General features: G+C 37.7%; 2 protein-coding genes across 14 annotated transcripts; both read right to left on the bottom strand.

The window, feature by feature from the left end:
- Nucleotides 1-73: 73 nt before the first annotated feature.
- On the bottom strand, nucleotides 74-5,748 carry LOC140788909 (CASP-like protein 2B1). 3 transcript variants are annotated; one of them, XM_073138445.1, is made up of 4 exons: nucleotides 5,514-5,748; nucleotides 5,230-5,362; nucleotides 2,585-2,741; nucleotides 74-495 (listed from the first exon to the last, which is right to left on the bottom strand). In XM_073138445.1, exons 1-4 carry the CDS (start codon nucleotides 5,735-5,737, stop codon nucleotides 449-451), a joined length of 561 nt encoding a protein of 186 aa, XP_072994546.1. In that variant the 5' UTR covers nucleotides 5,738-5,748; the 3' UTR covers nucleotides 74-448. The 3 variants fall into 3 exon arrangements, with proteins under 3 accessions (XP_072994546.1, XP_072994555.1, XP_072994537.1); XM_073138454.1 differs by lacking the exons at nucleotides 5,230-5,362; nucleotides 5,514-5,748 and adding an exon at nucleotides 3,146-3,331; XM_073138436.1 differs by lacking the exons at nucleotides 74-495; nucleotides 2,585-2,741 and adding an exon at nucleotides 3,681-4,097.
- On the bottom strand, nucleotides 5,730-18,019 carry LOC140788859 (uncharacterized). Of its 11 annotated transcripts, none has more exons than XM_073138396.1 (10): nucleotides 14,819-18,019; nucleotides 14,641-14,720; nucleotides 13,933-14,119; nucleotides 8,768-9,011; nucleotides 7,786-7,972; nucleotides 7,490-7,684; nucleotides 7,186-7,292; nucleotides 7,037-7,080; nucleotides 6,883-6,941; nucleotides 6,347-6,732 (listed from the first exon to the last, which is right to left on the bottom strand). In XM_073138396.1, the coding sequence occupies exon 1, from the start codon at nucleotides 17,733-17,735 to the stop codon at nucleotides 15,030-15,032; it is 2,706 nt and encodes a 901-aa protein (XP_072994497.1). In that variant the 5' UTR covers nucleotides 17,736-18,019; the 3' UTR covers nucleotides 6,347-6,732; nucleotides 6,883-6,941; nucleotides 7,037-7,080; nucleotides 7,186-7,292; nucleotides 7,490-7,684; nucleotides 7,786-7,972; nucleotides 8,768-9,011; nucleotides 13,933-14,119; nucleotides 14,641-14,720; nucleotides 14,819-15,029. The 11 variants fall into 11 exon arrangements, with proteins under 11 accessions (XP_072994525.1, XP_072994508.1, XP_072994497.1 ...); XM_073138378.1 differs by having other exon boundaries at nucleotides 7,037-7,089; nucleotides 7,490-7,563; XM_073138362.1 differs by having other exon boundaries at nucleotides 6,347-6,941; nucleotides 7,037-7,089; nucleotides 7,490-7,563.
- Nucleotides 18,020-18,109: the final 90 nt, after the last annotated feature.

The following is an 18,109-nucleotide window of genomic DNA, read 5'->3' as shown; positions in this document are numbered from 1 at the left end:
ATATATATGCATATATCCTTATGTGGGCATCCTCAGAATCAGCATCTTGCTAAATATTCTCAATTGGGCTGAATTAATTCGACCAATATTTCCTTTTCATTCATGGAGAGCTTAAACTTCTGAATATATATTCATACATCTGGATACAGTCAAACTAGGCCCAAAATAAACTAGCTGATTACGGAAACGATAACTCGGATAAAAGCATTCATAACACTCTGGAAATTAGAAAAAGAAAAATAGAGAGACCGACTCTGACAGCAACATATTTGGGTATTACAGTAGAAAGACACTTTAGAGTACCATATGACTCACAAGTAATGTCAGAAGGGACAGATTAGATTACAGATCTTTATAAACCCTGTCCCAAACTGCATTTTTCTTGTGGTAGGTGAGAACTCAAACAATCTGCCAGACACTTGAAAAACAATTTACTTTCCATTTGCCACTACGCCATCCCACCACTTGTGGCCGTCCTAATTATCTGAAACAAAGCTGCAAACCAACAAGCAAAATATAGAATGTTATTTTAAGTGTAAATGAACAGATTACAATAACATATATGGGATCAAAATATCTTCACTTATAATTGACTGAGGACAGGAGGCTTTTCACTTGTATTTAAGTTAAATTATATTTGATTTCTGTAAGATTTGACTATAGATCGATCGTGCCACTTCAAGATGCCAATGGCTTCATGCTGGGGAATTATAAGTGGCTGCAAATAAATTTACTAATTATATGAACGTTGTTAATGTAAAGACAGTATCCTGTAAGGATAATGTTATAATAAACTAGTAGTTTTACCGAAATATCATTACAACAGAACTATCTCATCCTCATCTTTACCATATTAATTGGCTTCATCTTCCTGGTCTCATGATGTGGCTCTTATTTACCAAGGTAGAAAGGGTCATATTAGCCTTTGTGTTGCAGAAATCAAAGAGCTACTCGACCTATTTGGAAAGAGCTACTCGACAGCCTATCTGATTTTCCACATAAACAATCATTAGATGATAAAAGCCAAAATGTATGACTAACAAAATATAACAGTAGTGTCTTATTATACATTATCAATCTGTTAGCCCAAAGCCAATACTTTAGAGAGAGTAACCGTCGAAATGACAGATTACATCATTATTAAGTGACAAATGTGTTAGGTTTATAATTTCTAGCAGATCTCATTACATGGACGCAATATCATCCTCATCTTTAAGGTAATCTTTGGTTATTTTTCATTATCCATAATCATTTAGCTCTTATTTTCCCAAGAGATTATAATTAATAAATAATTATAACTACGACAAATGTCAAGCTTTCCAAACAGTTGCCTAGGCAATGTCAGCCCTTAAAATCGGTGATGCTTATCCTAAAGTTCCAGGCACTCAATTTTCCATAAAATGCCTGACTGGCAGAGACCAAGATGGTCCAAGCAAAAACACCTTAGCTAGTCCGCAATCTGACCATGCATAAGATCCTGAAGGAAAACGATGTCAAGAAATTCCTATGGGAAAGTAATGAAAATCAGAGGCATAAGTACTAGTCAATAACATACCAACTACACAGATGAATGGAGATTCAAGATCTAGAAATAATAAAAGAGACCTTGTCTGAAATCTGAATCAAATGGCAATGCAACTGTCAAAGGACAATTCGTGCAGGGATGTAAGAATCAGAACATTTTGTTAGCACGAGATATAAGACTCGCCAAAAATCCAAAACTCATCTAGCCATCTAGCATAAAGAGATTTTGACCTCAATGCTCCTTAATCAGGCAGAGATATTGGGTGTCATTTGTGTCCTATGTGTAGGTCACAAACTCATGCCAATACAGGCGCTTCAGGGTAAATGAGTACACTGAAGTAATTCAGATAACATAACATAAAATAATAAGAAAAGAAAACATCTACTTCATCAAGCATCCTATGAAAGAAATAAAATTAAGGAAAATATATGCAGATATATTGGTAGATCAAAAAACAGCAACCACCTAAAATATAATTTCTCATCATATTACATTTACCTTCAATTAACAAAAGAATCACATTACATCATACATGGTTTTTTTTTTTTTAAGAAATACCCATAGGTAGATATTAATTTCAGAAGTTAAAAGCATGATGCATAATAGAATAGAAGACAAAATAGAGATTAAACCCTTTTAAAGCCCCAAATCTTAGGTACTTTAAACCTCCTCAACTGAGAACAAATAAATAACTTAAAGACATAATATACATTGTTGATCCATTACCTAATCATTTAAACTTTTGGATCAACTAGTGATCTAATATATGATATCATAATTAATTTTCCCAGAGGTTATAGTATCACTTTACCTAATGGTTTTTCTAGATGGTCACACAATTCATTATTTTTCATCTATCCACATGCGGCATTAAGGGCCACACATAAAAGGAGATCGAATTAGGACAACATACATGATAGCTTAAGCTTTTTTGTCAACTAATCGATATATCAAGTTAATGTGCAGATAAGTTAAAAGATGAAAAAGTAAGATGTAAAACTAAAATCAAGTTAGAAGGATGACGCAACAAGCAGAGGAGATGGGATTAGGGTAACATACATGATCCGATGACCACAAAAACAAAAAATCCGAGCACCATAGGCCCAACGGGATAGTCATTCCCTTTCTTCACTGTTGTCTCAGGAACAAGTCCTCTCTTTGTTATATTCTTCTGAAACTTTGCAATTTTCCTGTCTGCAAGACGCCTCGAAGTAGTCTGTCAAGAATCGTCAACACATTAAAAAGAAAGAAAGAAAGAAAGAAAGAAAGAAAAGAAAAGAACAGATCATATTCAAACAGGCATACAGAATCCACTCAGGTCCTAGGAAGAACGTTAACCAAAATCATGCCCTAGCCGTCTAGGGCTCGTCAAATAAATCGAACCATCAAGAGTTATACAGCATAGACCGATCCAATATCATCAACGGTTTCTCGAGATCAAGATGCTATAAGATAATTGAGACATCGAGAGATCTAGAGATCACGATTTTCCCATCAAATCACACAGCACGAACAACAGATGGAAGATTTCGACGGAGAATTGCGAACCGGAAGATGGCTAATTCGAATTCGATGCCTGGCGAATTAGGGAATTTTACGAATGAGAGATGAAATGCTTACCATTGTTTCCTAGAACTAGAAGGGACCGGTGGGAGAGGGAGAGGAGGCAGAGATCCAGAGGTTGTCGTCGTCAGAAGACCAACCGTATAGAGTAAACGCCTTTTACTATATAAATTATACCTTCAATTAGGGAACCGAATAGGATTCCGGCGTGTATATATGTGGGGTAGAAAACGGGAGAGTTTTTTTGTGACTAGTTTAAGTCAGCTACTAATTTATACTTCGCTACTCATAAGAAAATTTTAAAAAACCCTAAAAAAAATGTCTAAGTGAGAGGAAAAATATTTTCACATAAATTGCCTTTTGACTAGGCGACTTCACTATAAATTATTAAACTATAAGTTAATTTATATGATACTTTTCCCACTTTAATAGTACGAAGAAATTCACGTCATTCAAGAATTAAGAATCTCTCTCTCATGGTGTGGTGGAGCTTCTGGATGACAGTGGATCTATGGCGACCCACAGGATCTTTCTACAAAGTACTCGGCAGTTCGTAATCTACTGTCAGATCAGATAGATCATGTGATGGGAGTAAAAGTAAAAGTTGAAAAATCTTTTAGAGCAAAATACACCAGTTTCACAAGCTCATTGCAACATTATGTCATGCAGCTATTACGCATGACGAAAATTTGCAGAGTTGAAATTTTTCTCCCACTGTTCAAAGAGAGCCCATTACTCCATGTATATAGCTGCCAATTTACCAACGTCCATTGCTGTTAGCTTTGTTTTTCCCATACAAGCGGAATAGGTTGAAGGCAGAGAGACCAGAGAGTAGGACCATGCCAAGGCTAACCAAGAAGGCACTCGCAATACCTTCCCCTATTTGGGTGCAGTACTTCCCATAGAGGTTGCATATCTTCATCCACTGCAGCTCTGGCTGACCAAATTCTCCGATCACCGCCGATTGTGCCGCTGCTGCCACTGCTGCAAGTGCTATGTATGCCATTACCTAAAAGAGGCACCATGGGACAAAATACCAAAAAGAAATAAGAAGTTGATGTAGTAACTGCCATTATCTGGTAATCCAAATGGAAGGGAATAATAAGGCACCATTTTTCTCTCTGTTACACCCAAAAATGAGGATATCAGATAATCTCACTAGAGTATTCTTATCATCCGACAACTTGTATCTCCCATCTATATCTCTACTAATTTCATGTTCAGGAGTACAGTTATATGACCGTCAACCTGCCCAACATTGGTGGAAAGAGGATAGACATTTGGCTTTAAACTTTGCGTAAGATTTGGTCAGGACCCTCCAAGGGCCTGAACCCTTTACAAGCTATCATCTGTCTTTAGGACAGTAAAATACCTGATTTTGCAAAATCTTCCAAAAATGGTTCATGCATTGCAGGGAACTCCAGACAGAGTAGTAATGAACAATATCCTAAGTCCTAGCCTAATACCATGATGTCGCTAATGCAAATGGCTTGATTGTTTCTAATAATTTACAGCACTTATAATGGTTCAATAGAAATTGTAGTAGGTTATTGTCATAAACCACTCGTGTGACAAATAAATTAAATGCTCTTGAACTGTTAGTACAAGTTCAGGAAATCTTACTGCAGAATGTGCAAATGATCTACATGTATATAAGTAATTATTTTTTCTCCACTAAACCAGATCCCACAATAGCAATGCTCTATCTAACTTTGGAATTATTCAGGTTGTTGGTATCTTACAAAATTTAAATGCAGCTCAATCTGTGGTATGTCCACCTAAACCACACATGACAGATCCTCCAAAAACCACTGATATATATATATATATATATATATATATATATATATAGTACTCTTAAAAACTCCACAACTATAATAACCAATAAAATCCCATCTGTGATCAAATTATGATAACGTTAGCATTTATTTCCAGTATAATGGATTAGGGTATCATATCAATCATCCTTCATTTAAGCTGAAAGTCCAGCCAAATTCTGGCTGCAGGTCTCTATCATGAACCAAAATGAATTAAGAGTGTTCTATCTTGATTTTCCTGCACACTATCCTTATGAAATGGAAGCAAGTGTATACAAGCATTACCATATGTAGAAGATGTTGAGAATGTTCATCTCATCATACCTGATCACAAGAGAAGATAACCCAGGCTAAGGCCTTGTTGCAGAGTGTATTCCCTCTAATCATGCTCACCACACACCTTACCCCTTGGACCAGACTATAAAATGCAGCCATAGCATTTGCTACCAAGAGAAACCTGCAACCCACTAATGTATATTAATAAAGGTAACATCACAATCAATATTATAAAGGAAAAAAAAAACATCATCTAGTATCAGAGCTCCACCAAAACCACCAAACTAGTCCTAGTGAGAGAGAAAGATGGAGAGAGGATTCCATGGGCTTACACCAAGGCCTTCATGTCTGTGAACTTGGCCTTCTTTTCCAATGAGAAGAACTCCCTGACCTGAGTGTCTGAGCCCACCAGAGCAGCAGCAAGAACTCCAAGACCACATACCACGCATCTCAAAACCACCTCGGCCACCTTCACCCTCCTCTCCAACTTCTTCAGCTTCCCACCACCATAGTACGCAGGCACATTCCCAGGCCTAATCCCAACCCCTGGCCTCATCTTCTCAAAATCTAACACCAACCCAAGAGAGCGCACAAGGCAACGAAGCTAACAAGAGTAATACCCCAAAACAATCAAAAGCCACCAAGTCTCTCAACACTGCCTTGCTACTGCTCAATAGCTGAGAGGCCTGCCAAGAGTGGAATATAAGTACCTGTCTTCGAAAGTTTGCAGAGCCTTTAATGGGCTTTGGGTGGAACAAAGGACAGTGACATTGAATCGAAAATGAACAAGTGAGGCCAGTGTCTTATGGGACCCATCTGTTCTGTAGTGGTAAGAAACATATAGTGATGTGAACTGGTCGACACGTGGCCCGCTGGTGCGTGCCTTCGAAGCAAAGTAGGGGAGGCCGTATGTTTGCTTCATCCATTTGAGAAGAAAGGTAAACTTTAAATTACCCATTGCAGTTATGTCTAAATTAAACTTTCATTCCATTTCGTTGCCACTCAACTTGCGAGCGACTCAGTTCAACGGCTTAACCGTGTATAAACCCCTAAGACACTTGGATTATTTGCAGAAGGGTTGTGGGAATTTGCTGCATAAGAGGTGAACTAAAGTTCTATGATGGTGCTGTCTTACAGTCTTATTTGATGAATTTTGATTAAAATAGACTGTAAGAAATATTTTATTTATTTATTTATTATGGCCTCCTTTTCCAAGGTGATTCCCTTCGTCAAGATGTCGTAAATTACAGTGGCGAAGAACTTTGCGTATGAATGCAACGATGGTCCTATGCAAGCCGTCATCTATGACATAAGCTCCCTTCCCGTGACCATAATTGATAATTCTCTCCTGTTTGTATTCTTCTTTTGGGTTTTTGTCTTCCCACCATCATTAATAATTAATCCAAGCATGCCCATCATCATTTTTGTCTTCCAAAGTAACTAGATCATATGGTGCTGGAACGCTATGATTGGTCGTTGTTGGGTCCCATCTTCAAGAAGCTCTCGACGGGTTTGAGATGCATCTCCAATCCATCATTGGGAGATACCTTCCTGCTGCCACGAGTAATCCACTGAGTTATCTATGGGTGGGACCAACTTAATCGATCTTCTAGAGGAATGATCGTGAATCCATTTAACCTTCTTTGCAAAAGAATCCAACATATCCCGAAGGAAATTTGAGAAGTTTGATTAAAGATGTACCTTTGTCTGAAACAAGGCATGCTGAATAAAAGCCCAACCCGAATTGATCAATCTAATAACTATCAATCCGAAACCATACAGTCATCTTCAGAAATCAACAAGATCCACCAAAGAAGAGATGAATTATAATATCATAGTTCCAAGTTCATCATACCTTCTGTGCTTTCAGAAACTTTGCTGTTCCAGTTCCACAATGTGCTATAGTTCCTAGCAAGTCAACAAGTTATTGCCGGGTCATACCAATCCAATCCACACTCCACAAGAAGAAAAAAGAAGGTTGTAGATACTCAGATGAACACCTACATTATTGTAATTATTCCATTCTTTTTGTCAGCCTAGATGTGGATATCAAGGCCAACAGCTTCCTTCAAAAGTTCAGGTTCCACTCGTCAAGTGCATCACTAGCATTGCTAAGAAATACGAATAGGCAGATGCTCATTATAAAACATATTCAAATTGCTGAATCATAAATATATAAGGAAGCTAGTCTATGCATCAATATGGGAGAACCAATTTAATATCAATAACTATAATGCGGGCTGGACTATAAGGGGTTTAAACTTTAAAGGCAATATCGGACTACATTTCTGAAAGTTTATATGCTTACAAGTTGACCAGGAACTTAGCAAGCAAAGCAGCTTGTGAAGTGGTCCTCTACATATTTTCTAGAGTAGAGAAAAACTGCATAAAATGCAATCAGAAAATATAAGAAAAAGGTAACCAAGTTTAATTCACATGTCTAACCTCACTCAGCTAATCAACTGCTGAAGAAATACTTCCTTTTTGCTATATAAGCTGTGAACTATCAGGCCCATCAGGTGATTAACCCACCAAAGATACAAAATAATGATAATCCCACTAAAATATAGAAAAAGTTAAAGACTTATGATATTAAAGGAATACCTCAGCCTGGTACTCAAATTTCTCACATTGTTGATCAGATGTATCAAATGCTGCAGCAGTTGACTCGCATTGTTTGCCAACAAGAATGCAGTTCCTCAGTGTTGTGTTTCATATCATCATGTTTAGTAAATTCTGGGTTTGTAAAGATAGAAAACCATCAAGGAAGTCCATGCTCTTGCTCTGATACCTGAGGAAGAATAGAAAAATTACAAATAATCGATACACTATATGAACATCTGGACACCAAAGAAGCTACCATAGAATAGTTAAATTCCGTGGACGAAAAGAAAAATCATAAGTCATTGATAAGGATGACATGTTGGCTGAAGATGTTAGGAATGAAACTAAACAATTAAAATGTAAAAGGATCTCCAACTAACCCAAAGACTTTGCCTAAGAAAGGAACAACTAATGTTCTTAAAATTGACACATAGTTAACAATGACACTGTATAATGATAAAGAGAATAACCAATAAACAAAAATCATAACTTCCCCCCAGTAGATATAGGTACAGATTCAACCAATCCTCTTCCTCGAACTTGATGGATATTAATTAGAATAGAACTAATCCTAAATTTCAAGCAAAATATCCCCTTATTTAGCAGGACTAAATGCAAGGCCCCTGTTTTCTGAGAGCAATTACTTTCACAAACTGCTGAACTGCAGATAAGAAAACAACGAAAACTAAAGCATTTGTTATCCATTCGTCATGCTTAAAACCAATCTCAAGCCCTAATTTTTCCAGTTCGAATAGTTACTATACAAAAAACCCAGCAAGAGATGATAGACCTTTTCCACTGTAATGCAAGAACAACAACCCCATTCATAAGCAAACCATTGCAATCAAACAATCATGATCGAATGGAAACTAGAACAACAAGACCCATCACTAATCCATGCCTAAGAGTAGGAAAACTATCAGAAGGAAAAAAAAAAAACACAACTTTTGGGATTTAAACAAATGGGTGTTCTCGGCAATACCGCGTCCAAGACTCGATATCTTTCGACTCCACTAACGCGAGCAGCAACGGAGACGGCTCACCTCGAAGCCCCGAACATCTCTCCCTCTTCTTCTTCTTGGAATTCATAGTAATTCGAGGCGGGCAGGGGAGAAGTGAGGGTCTTAGGGAAGTATAATAATGGTTACTTCTCGTTTTCTGCTGCCTATCGGATGTCAGATATGTAGGAAGATCCGACCCGATTTCGTGGCCCTGTTCTTCAACCCCTACAAAGAGATTAGACCAAGGGGTCTTAATGTCACGTTGTGTGTTTTCTAAAAAAGATCTACGTGTAATTTAGCCAAAGAAAAAAGAAAAAAGAAAGAAAGGCAAGGTTTGTCTCTTATACTCCAATTTTCCTTGTTTTGATAAAATTATATCATGGCATTTTTAGGCGGTAATTGTCACTATATTTTTTTAATATTATAATCATACTAAAATTATTGAGCCCTTTTCAAAATCTCATTGTATTACTTATCTCTAACTAATCATAGCTAAAATTAAACTTATATTAGAACATAATTTTTTTTACACTCTTATAAATTACTTAAGATGGTTCAAACGTTATCTAAAGTTAATTGAATCATAATATAAGAAAAAAAAAATTTACACAAGAAAAAGAAATCAGCAAATATATGTTTTAAACTCTGAACTTTAAGAAATAAAATATTTTAGTTAATTATATGTATGTGTTAATTTTAACACTAATCAAATAAGAAATATTATAACCATAATAGCAATTTGGGGAGAGTGAAAAGTTATCTCAGTATCATCAATGACTTTGATATCCCAATCTCTTTGTACTTGGTTCAGTACATAGCTTGTAAGCAGAGTACTGGAACTAAAGAATGACATTTTGCATAATTGAGGTACTTGATTGCTGCTTGACAATTCTTCAGACTGACTGTTGTTTCGACAAATAAGATTGCTGTATACCTGCGAAAGGGTGAGAGTTTCTCTCTCTCTCTCTCTCTCTCTCTCTCTCTCTCTCTCTCTCTCTCTCTCTTTCTTGGAATGCCAATCACATCCCCTCCTCCTTTTATCTTATACTCTTCCTCCTCCTCTTCTTTCTTCTTCTTCTTCTTCTTCTTCTTCTTCTTCTTGGGGTGGTTTGTTATAAACCAAGTCTTATTCAAGCTTTTGTTTTGAGCCACTGAAGTTATCATCATGCTTGCCCATATGACCATGCATGGAATACTAACTCTATAGACTTTGTTCCTTTTATGTTGCAACATGAAGTATGGATATATTGCTTGTTTCTCTATCATGTTATTGCTTTCATAGTTATGTGTATGCATTTTGCTCACTAGTTCATGTGGTAATGTAAATGTTTTTACTAACACTAGCTCAAAAGTGCTCGAGTCTATCACTTAGATTATTTCATTTCCATCTTCAATTCAGCTTTGTTTATTCTTTGGTCTTATTTGCAAAGAAAATCACTTCCCATTCAAAAGTATATCATTTGGCACTCCTCTGCATTCCAGTGACTAGGTTTTGCCACAACTTAAAACACTAAAATATAAAATCTTTCCTTGGACCGTTTAAAAGAAAAAGAAAAAGAAAAAGAAAAAAAGCTAACCTTTACTAACTTACTAACTTTCGGTAGATCTCATTATGTGATTCTTTTGATAGAATTAAGAAGCAATCAATCATATGTGAAGATGCCGCGACTAGTAATTACATTGCACTCCAAGATATTTCCATTCTAGTTACAATACAGAGAGAAGAGAGAGGCTCAGAAAAGTATAGAAAAGAAAAGAAAAGCAAATCCAGAAGAGAAGTAGAAGCACAAGAGAGGTAGCAGTTTTGATTGTGATCACAGGTGAAGCGAAGTATCGACTTCCGCATCATTACAATTATTTGCCCCGAGAAGCGGCAGATCGCCATTAAGGGTTAGCCCCTGAGATGGAGGTCCCTGGAGAGGCCTAGAAGGCCTAATTAGCTCGGGGTGGAAGAACCACTTTGGGTGCTCACAGTGAGCTCTAGAGCTTGACCTTTCGCCGCCATTGGCGAAAACTCTTTGCTGCTCCCTCTCCTCCCTCATCTCCTTGACTCTCTGGAGCTGCCTAAACCTCTCCTGGAGGAGGGCAATGGAGGAGGAGTGGAGGACTGAGGTCGTCTCATTGCCTTGCCTCCCCATGAGAGAGGGATTAGGTGACTGGTGTGGGTGTTGTATTGGTCCTCAAGAAGGGGGGCTTATTTAGTTGGGTGGCAAAGTGCATTATTTATAGGGGGGAGGTGTCCTCATGCACTCATTTCATATGTGTTTGTGCCCTACTGATTGATCCTGGATGATGTAAATGAGAGAGGAGAATCAAGAAGGGGGCTGCTAAGTCCAAGACACAAAGTCTTTTGGAGCTATCTGAGGAGTTGGATTGGTGGATGTGAGCAACTTTTTAAAGGGGAATAAGGGTGGGAGAGTAGTCCAAGGGAGGATGGAGGTTTGCATTTGGAGGGAGTTCGTAGAGGAATATGAGATGTGTGATGGGTGTTGTTGTCTTTGAACAGGAGGGTGTAGCCTTTTTGTGGTGGGCTGGATTTTGACCCAAAGGGTTACAAGGAGATGGATATAAATTACATAATTTCTTTCGTTATTTATATTAGAGGAATTATTATTTTTCCCATTTCAACCCCCTACATTATGTGTTCATTTTAGATTATATATATATATATATATATATATATATGATTGGACCACTACACACACACACACACACACACACACACACACACACACACACACACACACACACACACACACACACAACTAAACAAGGTAGTTAAGCGATCCCAATTGTGTTGCATTGGCTGATGGATCCTCCCATGTGCCAGCATCAACTTGGGGGATTTAATGCACCATATCTTTCTGTGCTCCGTATTATATGCCCATTTCCTCCACAATGTTTTGAGAGGTGGTGTTATTAAGTACTATGACTACAATGGGGACAAGAGGTCATCTAGGGTTTTGGGAGCAATCATGGGGTTTGATGAATTCCTTCATGAAGATATGGCAAGCTTCCTTGTTACTTTCCTTGTCCTGGAGCTGTTTGGAAGGGAATGGCATGCAGGCCCCAGATCTCTAGATGCTGCTGTTATCATTGCTTTTTCTTTTTTCTTTTTTCTTTTTCTTTTTTTGACTGTCTCTTTTTTGCCACTCTCAATATACCCCCAGTACTATTCCCTGTACTCTAAAAATTAGCTGTTTGATGGTTTTTGGGGTCCATCATCCAGTGGGGGAAACACAAAGATCACAGGATAGTTAGGTTAGTAGAGACATGGCCACATTCCCTAACATGATGGGATTAGTGTATGCAAATGGGATCACACTGTGCTATCAATCTAGTCACCTCTTCTAAATGCTACCAGGCAAGTTAGTATCAATCTATCATCAGAACACCAGATGTACTTCAAAGAAGCAATTGAAAGTTAAAAAATCAATAATTGACCATAAATGAGAACATAATGACACACTGCTGCATATATTAAGCTTGTGAAACATCTGATAGTAAAAACTCCAAGTTACCTTCAGTTAGTACATGGTAAATAACTCGTCATACAGAAGGCACCAAGTTGATACTGGGAACGTGAAAAGGATTAGGAAGCTATGATACTCAGATCTGATCGAAGTAATAACCAGCTTTTGCAGACCATTGTACTGAATATTGTTTGGAAGTAAGATCCAAACAGGTCAGTCTGAAGTTTTCGAAATTTGTGCTACTCAATCTAATTGTGATTCAAGAGTAGAATGTCTTTGCTAATATGGTAGCTTCCAGTTCAGACGTCATTGGACCCATCAAATTGATTGATCAAACATGTAATCATAAGATGCACTACTTCTTTTTTTTCTCTCCCATTGCATGCCATGTGGTATGATTTAACATTTAAAACTCCCAAAGAGACTGTAGTACCAACCAATTCTAGTATCAAAGTGACGTTAGTTATTTGACCTGGAGATTACACAAGAATATAAGACTATTCTTTATAGCAATCAATCATAACATCCAAAGAGAATAAACACTTTCCTTTCCCCACTTTGCAGTTTCATGTCCCTTAATGAAATTTAACTGACGTCCACCCCAGCCTTTTCTCATAAAAGGTGGTGCATAGATGTAACATTTTGAGAAGTAAACTGAACGGAACTGAAAGATACTGCTATTGTTTGTCTATTACACCTACAATACAAGTATCACATGCGAACCAACTAACTATTTCTTACGTTTTCAATGACTTCTCGTTATTCATTATACCATCAGATCCGTTGTTATTTGATTATCTTCATTTCTGTTTTCTAGATTGATCTTCAAAGCTACAACCTGTAACACATATCTTGACAAGACTCCAATTTAGACTGAACTATATCAGCTTTAACTCAAAAGCAAGCTATGCCAAGTCTGGCTAATGTTTGATCCAACCCAAGGAAGCAATCAATTTGATTTCTAAATATTTTCAGGAGTTAATTCATTGCATTGTGGGCAAATCTACATTAGTGAGAGTGCAAAGTACTTGAATTTAAGATATCTGATATTCAAGAAAGAGAAGACATTGTTCCACCAACATAGGTTAGGACATCCCACAATAGTTTGAAACAAAAATACCTAAGAATGTTTAATGGCTCGTCTTTGTGTGCATGTTTGTGTAAATCCAGGGGGAAGAAATGGATAAGTACTTCAATTGAAGCTAATAATATTTTAAATATTTATTGCTTCTTAGTATTAACAATAATTGATATACAAAATATTGCAGTCATGATCCATCATGATGTAATATTGATGGCCTTGATATCAACAGTATGCATATCAATATCAATATCATCAAAAATCAAAGTACAAATGTAAAATATGTTAAAGGAATGTAAACTCAGTTAATGTTATTTGAAATGGCAACCAATTACATTAAAATTTCAGAGTAATTCACAAAAAGCAATTGGCCATGGTTAGGCTTGCATGTTTGTCATGCAAGCTACCAAAACCCACCATCTTTAAAAATTATTGAACTATTATCAATGAAATTCAATTTAGAATGAACGATGTACACAAAAGTAAGAAAATCATAAGATTAATGATCCGAAAAAAGAATAAAAAAAATTCTATCGTGTTGTGTCAGTAATATGGCTGCATTATGCCGCAATGCTAAAGGTCAAAAAACTACCTTTGTGCTGCTTCTGCTATTAGTCATGTCTTGCTACAAGGTCATTTGCAGATCTTTCTGATCGCCAAGCTCTTTCTTACATAGTGAGCCTGCTGAACTTCATATTGATGCATACCAATAATGAAATGATCTGGTGTTTTTTCTTATTGAAGCTTCCATTGTTCATCAGGTTTTGTCCAAATGTATTCTGCAAAATTTTCCAGAAAACTAGAATGAATAAGATAAACCATGTATTTGTGGTACCTTGCAAAAGAGCAATAACGTTACTCAAGGAAAATATAACTACAAAATAAGAATGTAACAAATTACATAACTATGGAAGAGCCACAACTATTTAATACTCTGTGTTTTCCTCTACCTATCTGCAATTCTACACATAATTAAGAGGCTAAAATAATGGCCATTGAGTTTTGACCTGTAATGTACTTCTTGTCTAATAAAGAATTGATAGACTACTTATCTTTTATAGCATCTCCTACCAAAAAGTACATGAAAAGAAGCATTTCAGGTTGTAATGTAACCTAATTATAAATTGAAGAATTGCTGAAGTGCTAGGCCAATAATGCGTAGTTTGACCAATACAACATCAGAAAGGAAAATAGAAGAGACACTAACAATAATCTGTCGAATAATATGAAACTGAAAAAAATTTCCAAATTAGAAGTTCTGCCCTCTAAAAACTAAAGTTACATTCCACTGCATGTTCACCTTCTGAATCAGAATGGTAAGGATCTCACTTCAGCTCTTTTGTGGATACAGAACCAGATTGATATAGCTCAGTCCACGCCCTGAAATAAGCACAATGTCAGATACTCAGATGCACCAGTTATGAAAATTGTAGGAAAAAGGAAACATGTTAACAAATTTACATGCCCTTCGAGCTCACCATCTATAGAGACAAGGAAGTTGATTTAACTGAAGCTGATAAAAGATCTGCTTCAGAAAAAGTAAGGGCATAAGATACTGATAGTCTTGCCCGATTGCTTGCTGATTACACAATTACGCCTCAAATGCCTGGGCATTTAGGTAGGTGGAGTGAAAATTGCAGAAGTGATCCTCAATTGTCAGTCTTTCGACGCTTACGTACATTTCATTGACTACTCTTCTTTGGAAGCTTCCCTGGATAGAATAACATAAGTTTGAAAAGAAGGTCTAGAATTCCTAGATTCCATAATGTGAAGAAATTTCATACACAAATCTTGGTATCCTCCCCTTAACAATCCATCAATGAGGACAGTCCACACAATCTCATCAGGATTCCATACTTGTGTGAGCATATTTTCAAAAATATTTTGGGCTTCCATTGTCCTACCAGCCTTGCATAAAGAACATATAAGTGCTCTATAACCAGTTAGATGCAGTTCAAAACCTTGGATAGTCATTTTATTTAAAGTATCCAAAGCAAGATCTATTTCAGAGTGACTCGACAGCACCTGTAACAAAGAACTATATATCTCATCATCTGGTAATACATCTTGGTCAATCATACTCTTAACCAACTGATCTGCTTCAAACCATCTTCCTTCTCTACATAAACCACTTACCAGCATGTTGTATACTTCAATGGTCAAGTCACATCCAAACTCTACTAATTTAGTCAAAAAGTTAGAAACGATGTCACAAGTTATGACCTTCTCATCAAAGCTGCAATTGGGGACTGCATTTGGCAAAGCTGCAAGTTTTTGATCCATTATTTGGTGCTTTATACACAAGCCTTTAAGCAAAACACCATATGTACGGTAGTCAGGTTTACATCCAGCATCAATCATTTGTCTCAGAAGTCCAAAAGCAAGATTGACTTTACCTATAACAACGTAACCATCAATCATTGAAGTATATGTAACTTGATCAGGTGCTAACCCTTTTCCTTCCAATGCTGCAAACATTTTCTCAGCCTCCTCAACATTGCTTTCCTGGCACAGACCATAAATAAGGGCACTATAAGTGTGTAGATTGGGTGAACAGCCTTGATTTGTCATCTCATTCAATATTTTAAGTGCAGTGGATGTGGCACCATTCTTGCACAGACCATCAATCAATGCAGTGTAAGTAATAACATTTGGGAAAATATTCCGGTCAACCATCTCTCCACGTAGCTTTTCCGCTTCACATAAGCGATTCTGCTTGGAGAAACCATTTATTATAGCATTGTAAGTCTGCTCATTTGGTTTGCAACCACTTTTCTCCATCCTCTCCAGTAAGAACAAGGCAGTGTCTAGCTTCCCATCCTTGCTGTAACCATCTATTAGTGCACTGTAAGTAACCTCATTCGGAACCAAACCACAGTCCTCCATTTCTTTAAAAGTCTCAGAAGCTAGATCTAATTTTCCTCCTCTGCAGAAGCCACAAATGAGTTCAGTGTAAGTCCACTCATCAGGCTCACATCCATTTTCCTTCATAAGATCTAGCACCCTAACAGCATTATTGAGATTTCCTAAGCTGCAATATCCATTTATGATGGTGTTGTATGTTACCTGATCCACAGAAGGGCCTTGTGTTAGCATCCTGTGAAAGAGAACCATGCCTTTCTCGACTTTACCCACTAAACAGAAACCCTTTATCATCTCATTATATGTCCTTGAATTTTGTGAGCAACCTCTCATCTCCATTAGATAAAAGATTCTTACTGCAGACTCTATTTTCCTTTTCTCACACAATGCATCAATCAAAGCATTATATGTTATAGTATTTGGTACCAAACCATCCCTTTCCATTTTATTAAACAATCCAATAGCCACTTCAAGCCCATCTGATTTGCACAGCCCACTCATAAGTGCTGTATATGTCTGAACATTTGGCAGACACCCTCTCTTCCTCATACTAATAACTAAATTGCAGGCCTCTCCTACCCGTCCAAGGCTACAAAGAGTGCTAATTGGAAGAGTGTATGTATACACCGTTGGCTGTATACCTCTCTCCACCATCTCTTTCATCAAAAATAATGCTTCATCTACCCTCCCTGCATCACAAAGGCCATTAATTAGTGTGGAGTACGTTGCAGAATTGGGTTCACAGCCTTCCTTGATCATCTGATCCAAGACTTGGAAAGATGAAGTCAGATCACGGTTTCGGCAATGACCCAGAATCAGCGACGTGTAAGTGAATGTATCAGGCTTCATATGACACTCATAAATTCTACCCAGAATCAGCCTCGCCTCCCCGACCTTCCCATTCTTGCACAAGATATTGATCACCACATTATACGTCAAAAGATTAGGTTCCACGCCACTGCCCAGCATCTGGTGGTAAAGATTCATGGCAGTTCCAACCATTTTAAGCCTATTCAACTGGATTAACATAGTATTATAGCTGAAAAATCCCAACTTGAACCCCTTCCTACTCATCAAATGCAAAAAATCGATCGTGCGAGCCATCTCTTTCTCATTCTGACAAGATTTGATCATTTGGATCCTGACCCGGCCAGCGGCAGCAAACATCCGAACAGTGACGAGCCTGTTCAGCAAAACGAAGAAGCAGTCTAGGTTATGTTTGAGGAAATGCCTCTGAGAGATCCAGTTGAAAAATTCCAACACCCGGTTAATATCGCGATAGGATTCGATGATTTGGGCAACATGGTGCGGAAGGAGTGCAGGGGCGAGGCGGGCGAGGTCGTGGCTATCTCTCCATCTGGGCTGGGAAAGGATTTGGTGGGCTTTCGAGATAAGGAGAGAAGGGTCTTCTTCTAGTTCTGGGAAGTCGGATGAGATTGAGAAAGAGCGGAAGAGGGAAGAGTAGGAAGACGACAAGAAGAGAAGGAGAGATGGGTTTTGGGATTTGGGGAAGAAGAAGAGGGGTCTCGGCATTGGAAGCAATGGGGGTTTTCATCTCATGAGGATAGGAGAGAAGAGAAGAGAACGTGGGCAATGGAAGGCCACGACTTTACGTTTAGGGCGAGAGAGAGAGGATTTCAATGGGAGGAGGAGAGAAGGAAGAGGATGGTAGGGAGAAAGGAAAACAAGGGGTATTAATCCTGGTGGAATCTGGAAAGCTCAAAATGGTTTTGGACTTCGGAGAGCTTCCACTTGGTATAATTTGGTCTCTAAATTTGGTCAAGATGTGAAGTATAGTGAATAAAAAACAAAAATCCATGTGATCTGATACTTAGCGTATGCCAAATTGGCAACTTGTGCTAGTTATAAGACATATTAGGGAGAGGCGTAATGAATTAATGATCTAT

The sequence above is a fragment of the Typha latifolia genome, chromosome 1 (genome assembly GCF_019914945.1).
Source record: "Typha latifolia isolate L0001 chromosome 1, TyphaL0001v2, whole genome shotgun sequence".
Lineage (NCBI taxonomy): Eukaryota > Viridiplantae > Streptophyta > Magnoliopsida > Poales > Typhaceae > Typha > Typha latifolia.
The sequence above is the reverse complement of the archived record's forward strand: the minus strand, read 5'-3'. Positions and strand labels throughout refer to the sequence as shown.

Excerpts from the sequence above, each read along its gene's own strand:
- LOC140788909 (XM_073138436.1), bottom strand. The coding sequence starts at position 5,737 with ATGAGGCCAGGGGTTGGGATTAGGCCTGGGAATGTGCCTGCGTACTAT. Across the intron at positions 5,363-5,513 it reads ACAGACATGAAGGCCTTGGT|GTTTCTCTTGGTAGCAAATG; the intron begins GTAAGCCCATGG and ends AGTGGGTTGCAG. Across the intron at positions 4,098-5,229 it reads TTATCTTCTCTTGTGATCAG|GTAATGGCATACATAGCACT; the intron begins GTATGATGAGAT and ends TGCCTCTTTTAG.
- LOC140788859 (XM_073138424.1), bottom strand. The coding sequence starts at position 17,735 with ATGCCGAGACCCCTCTTCTTCTTCCCCAAATCCCAAAACCCATCTCTC.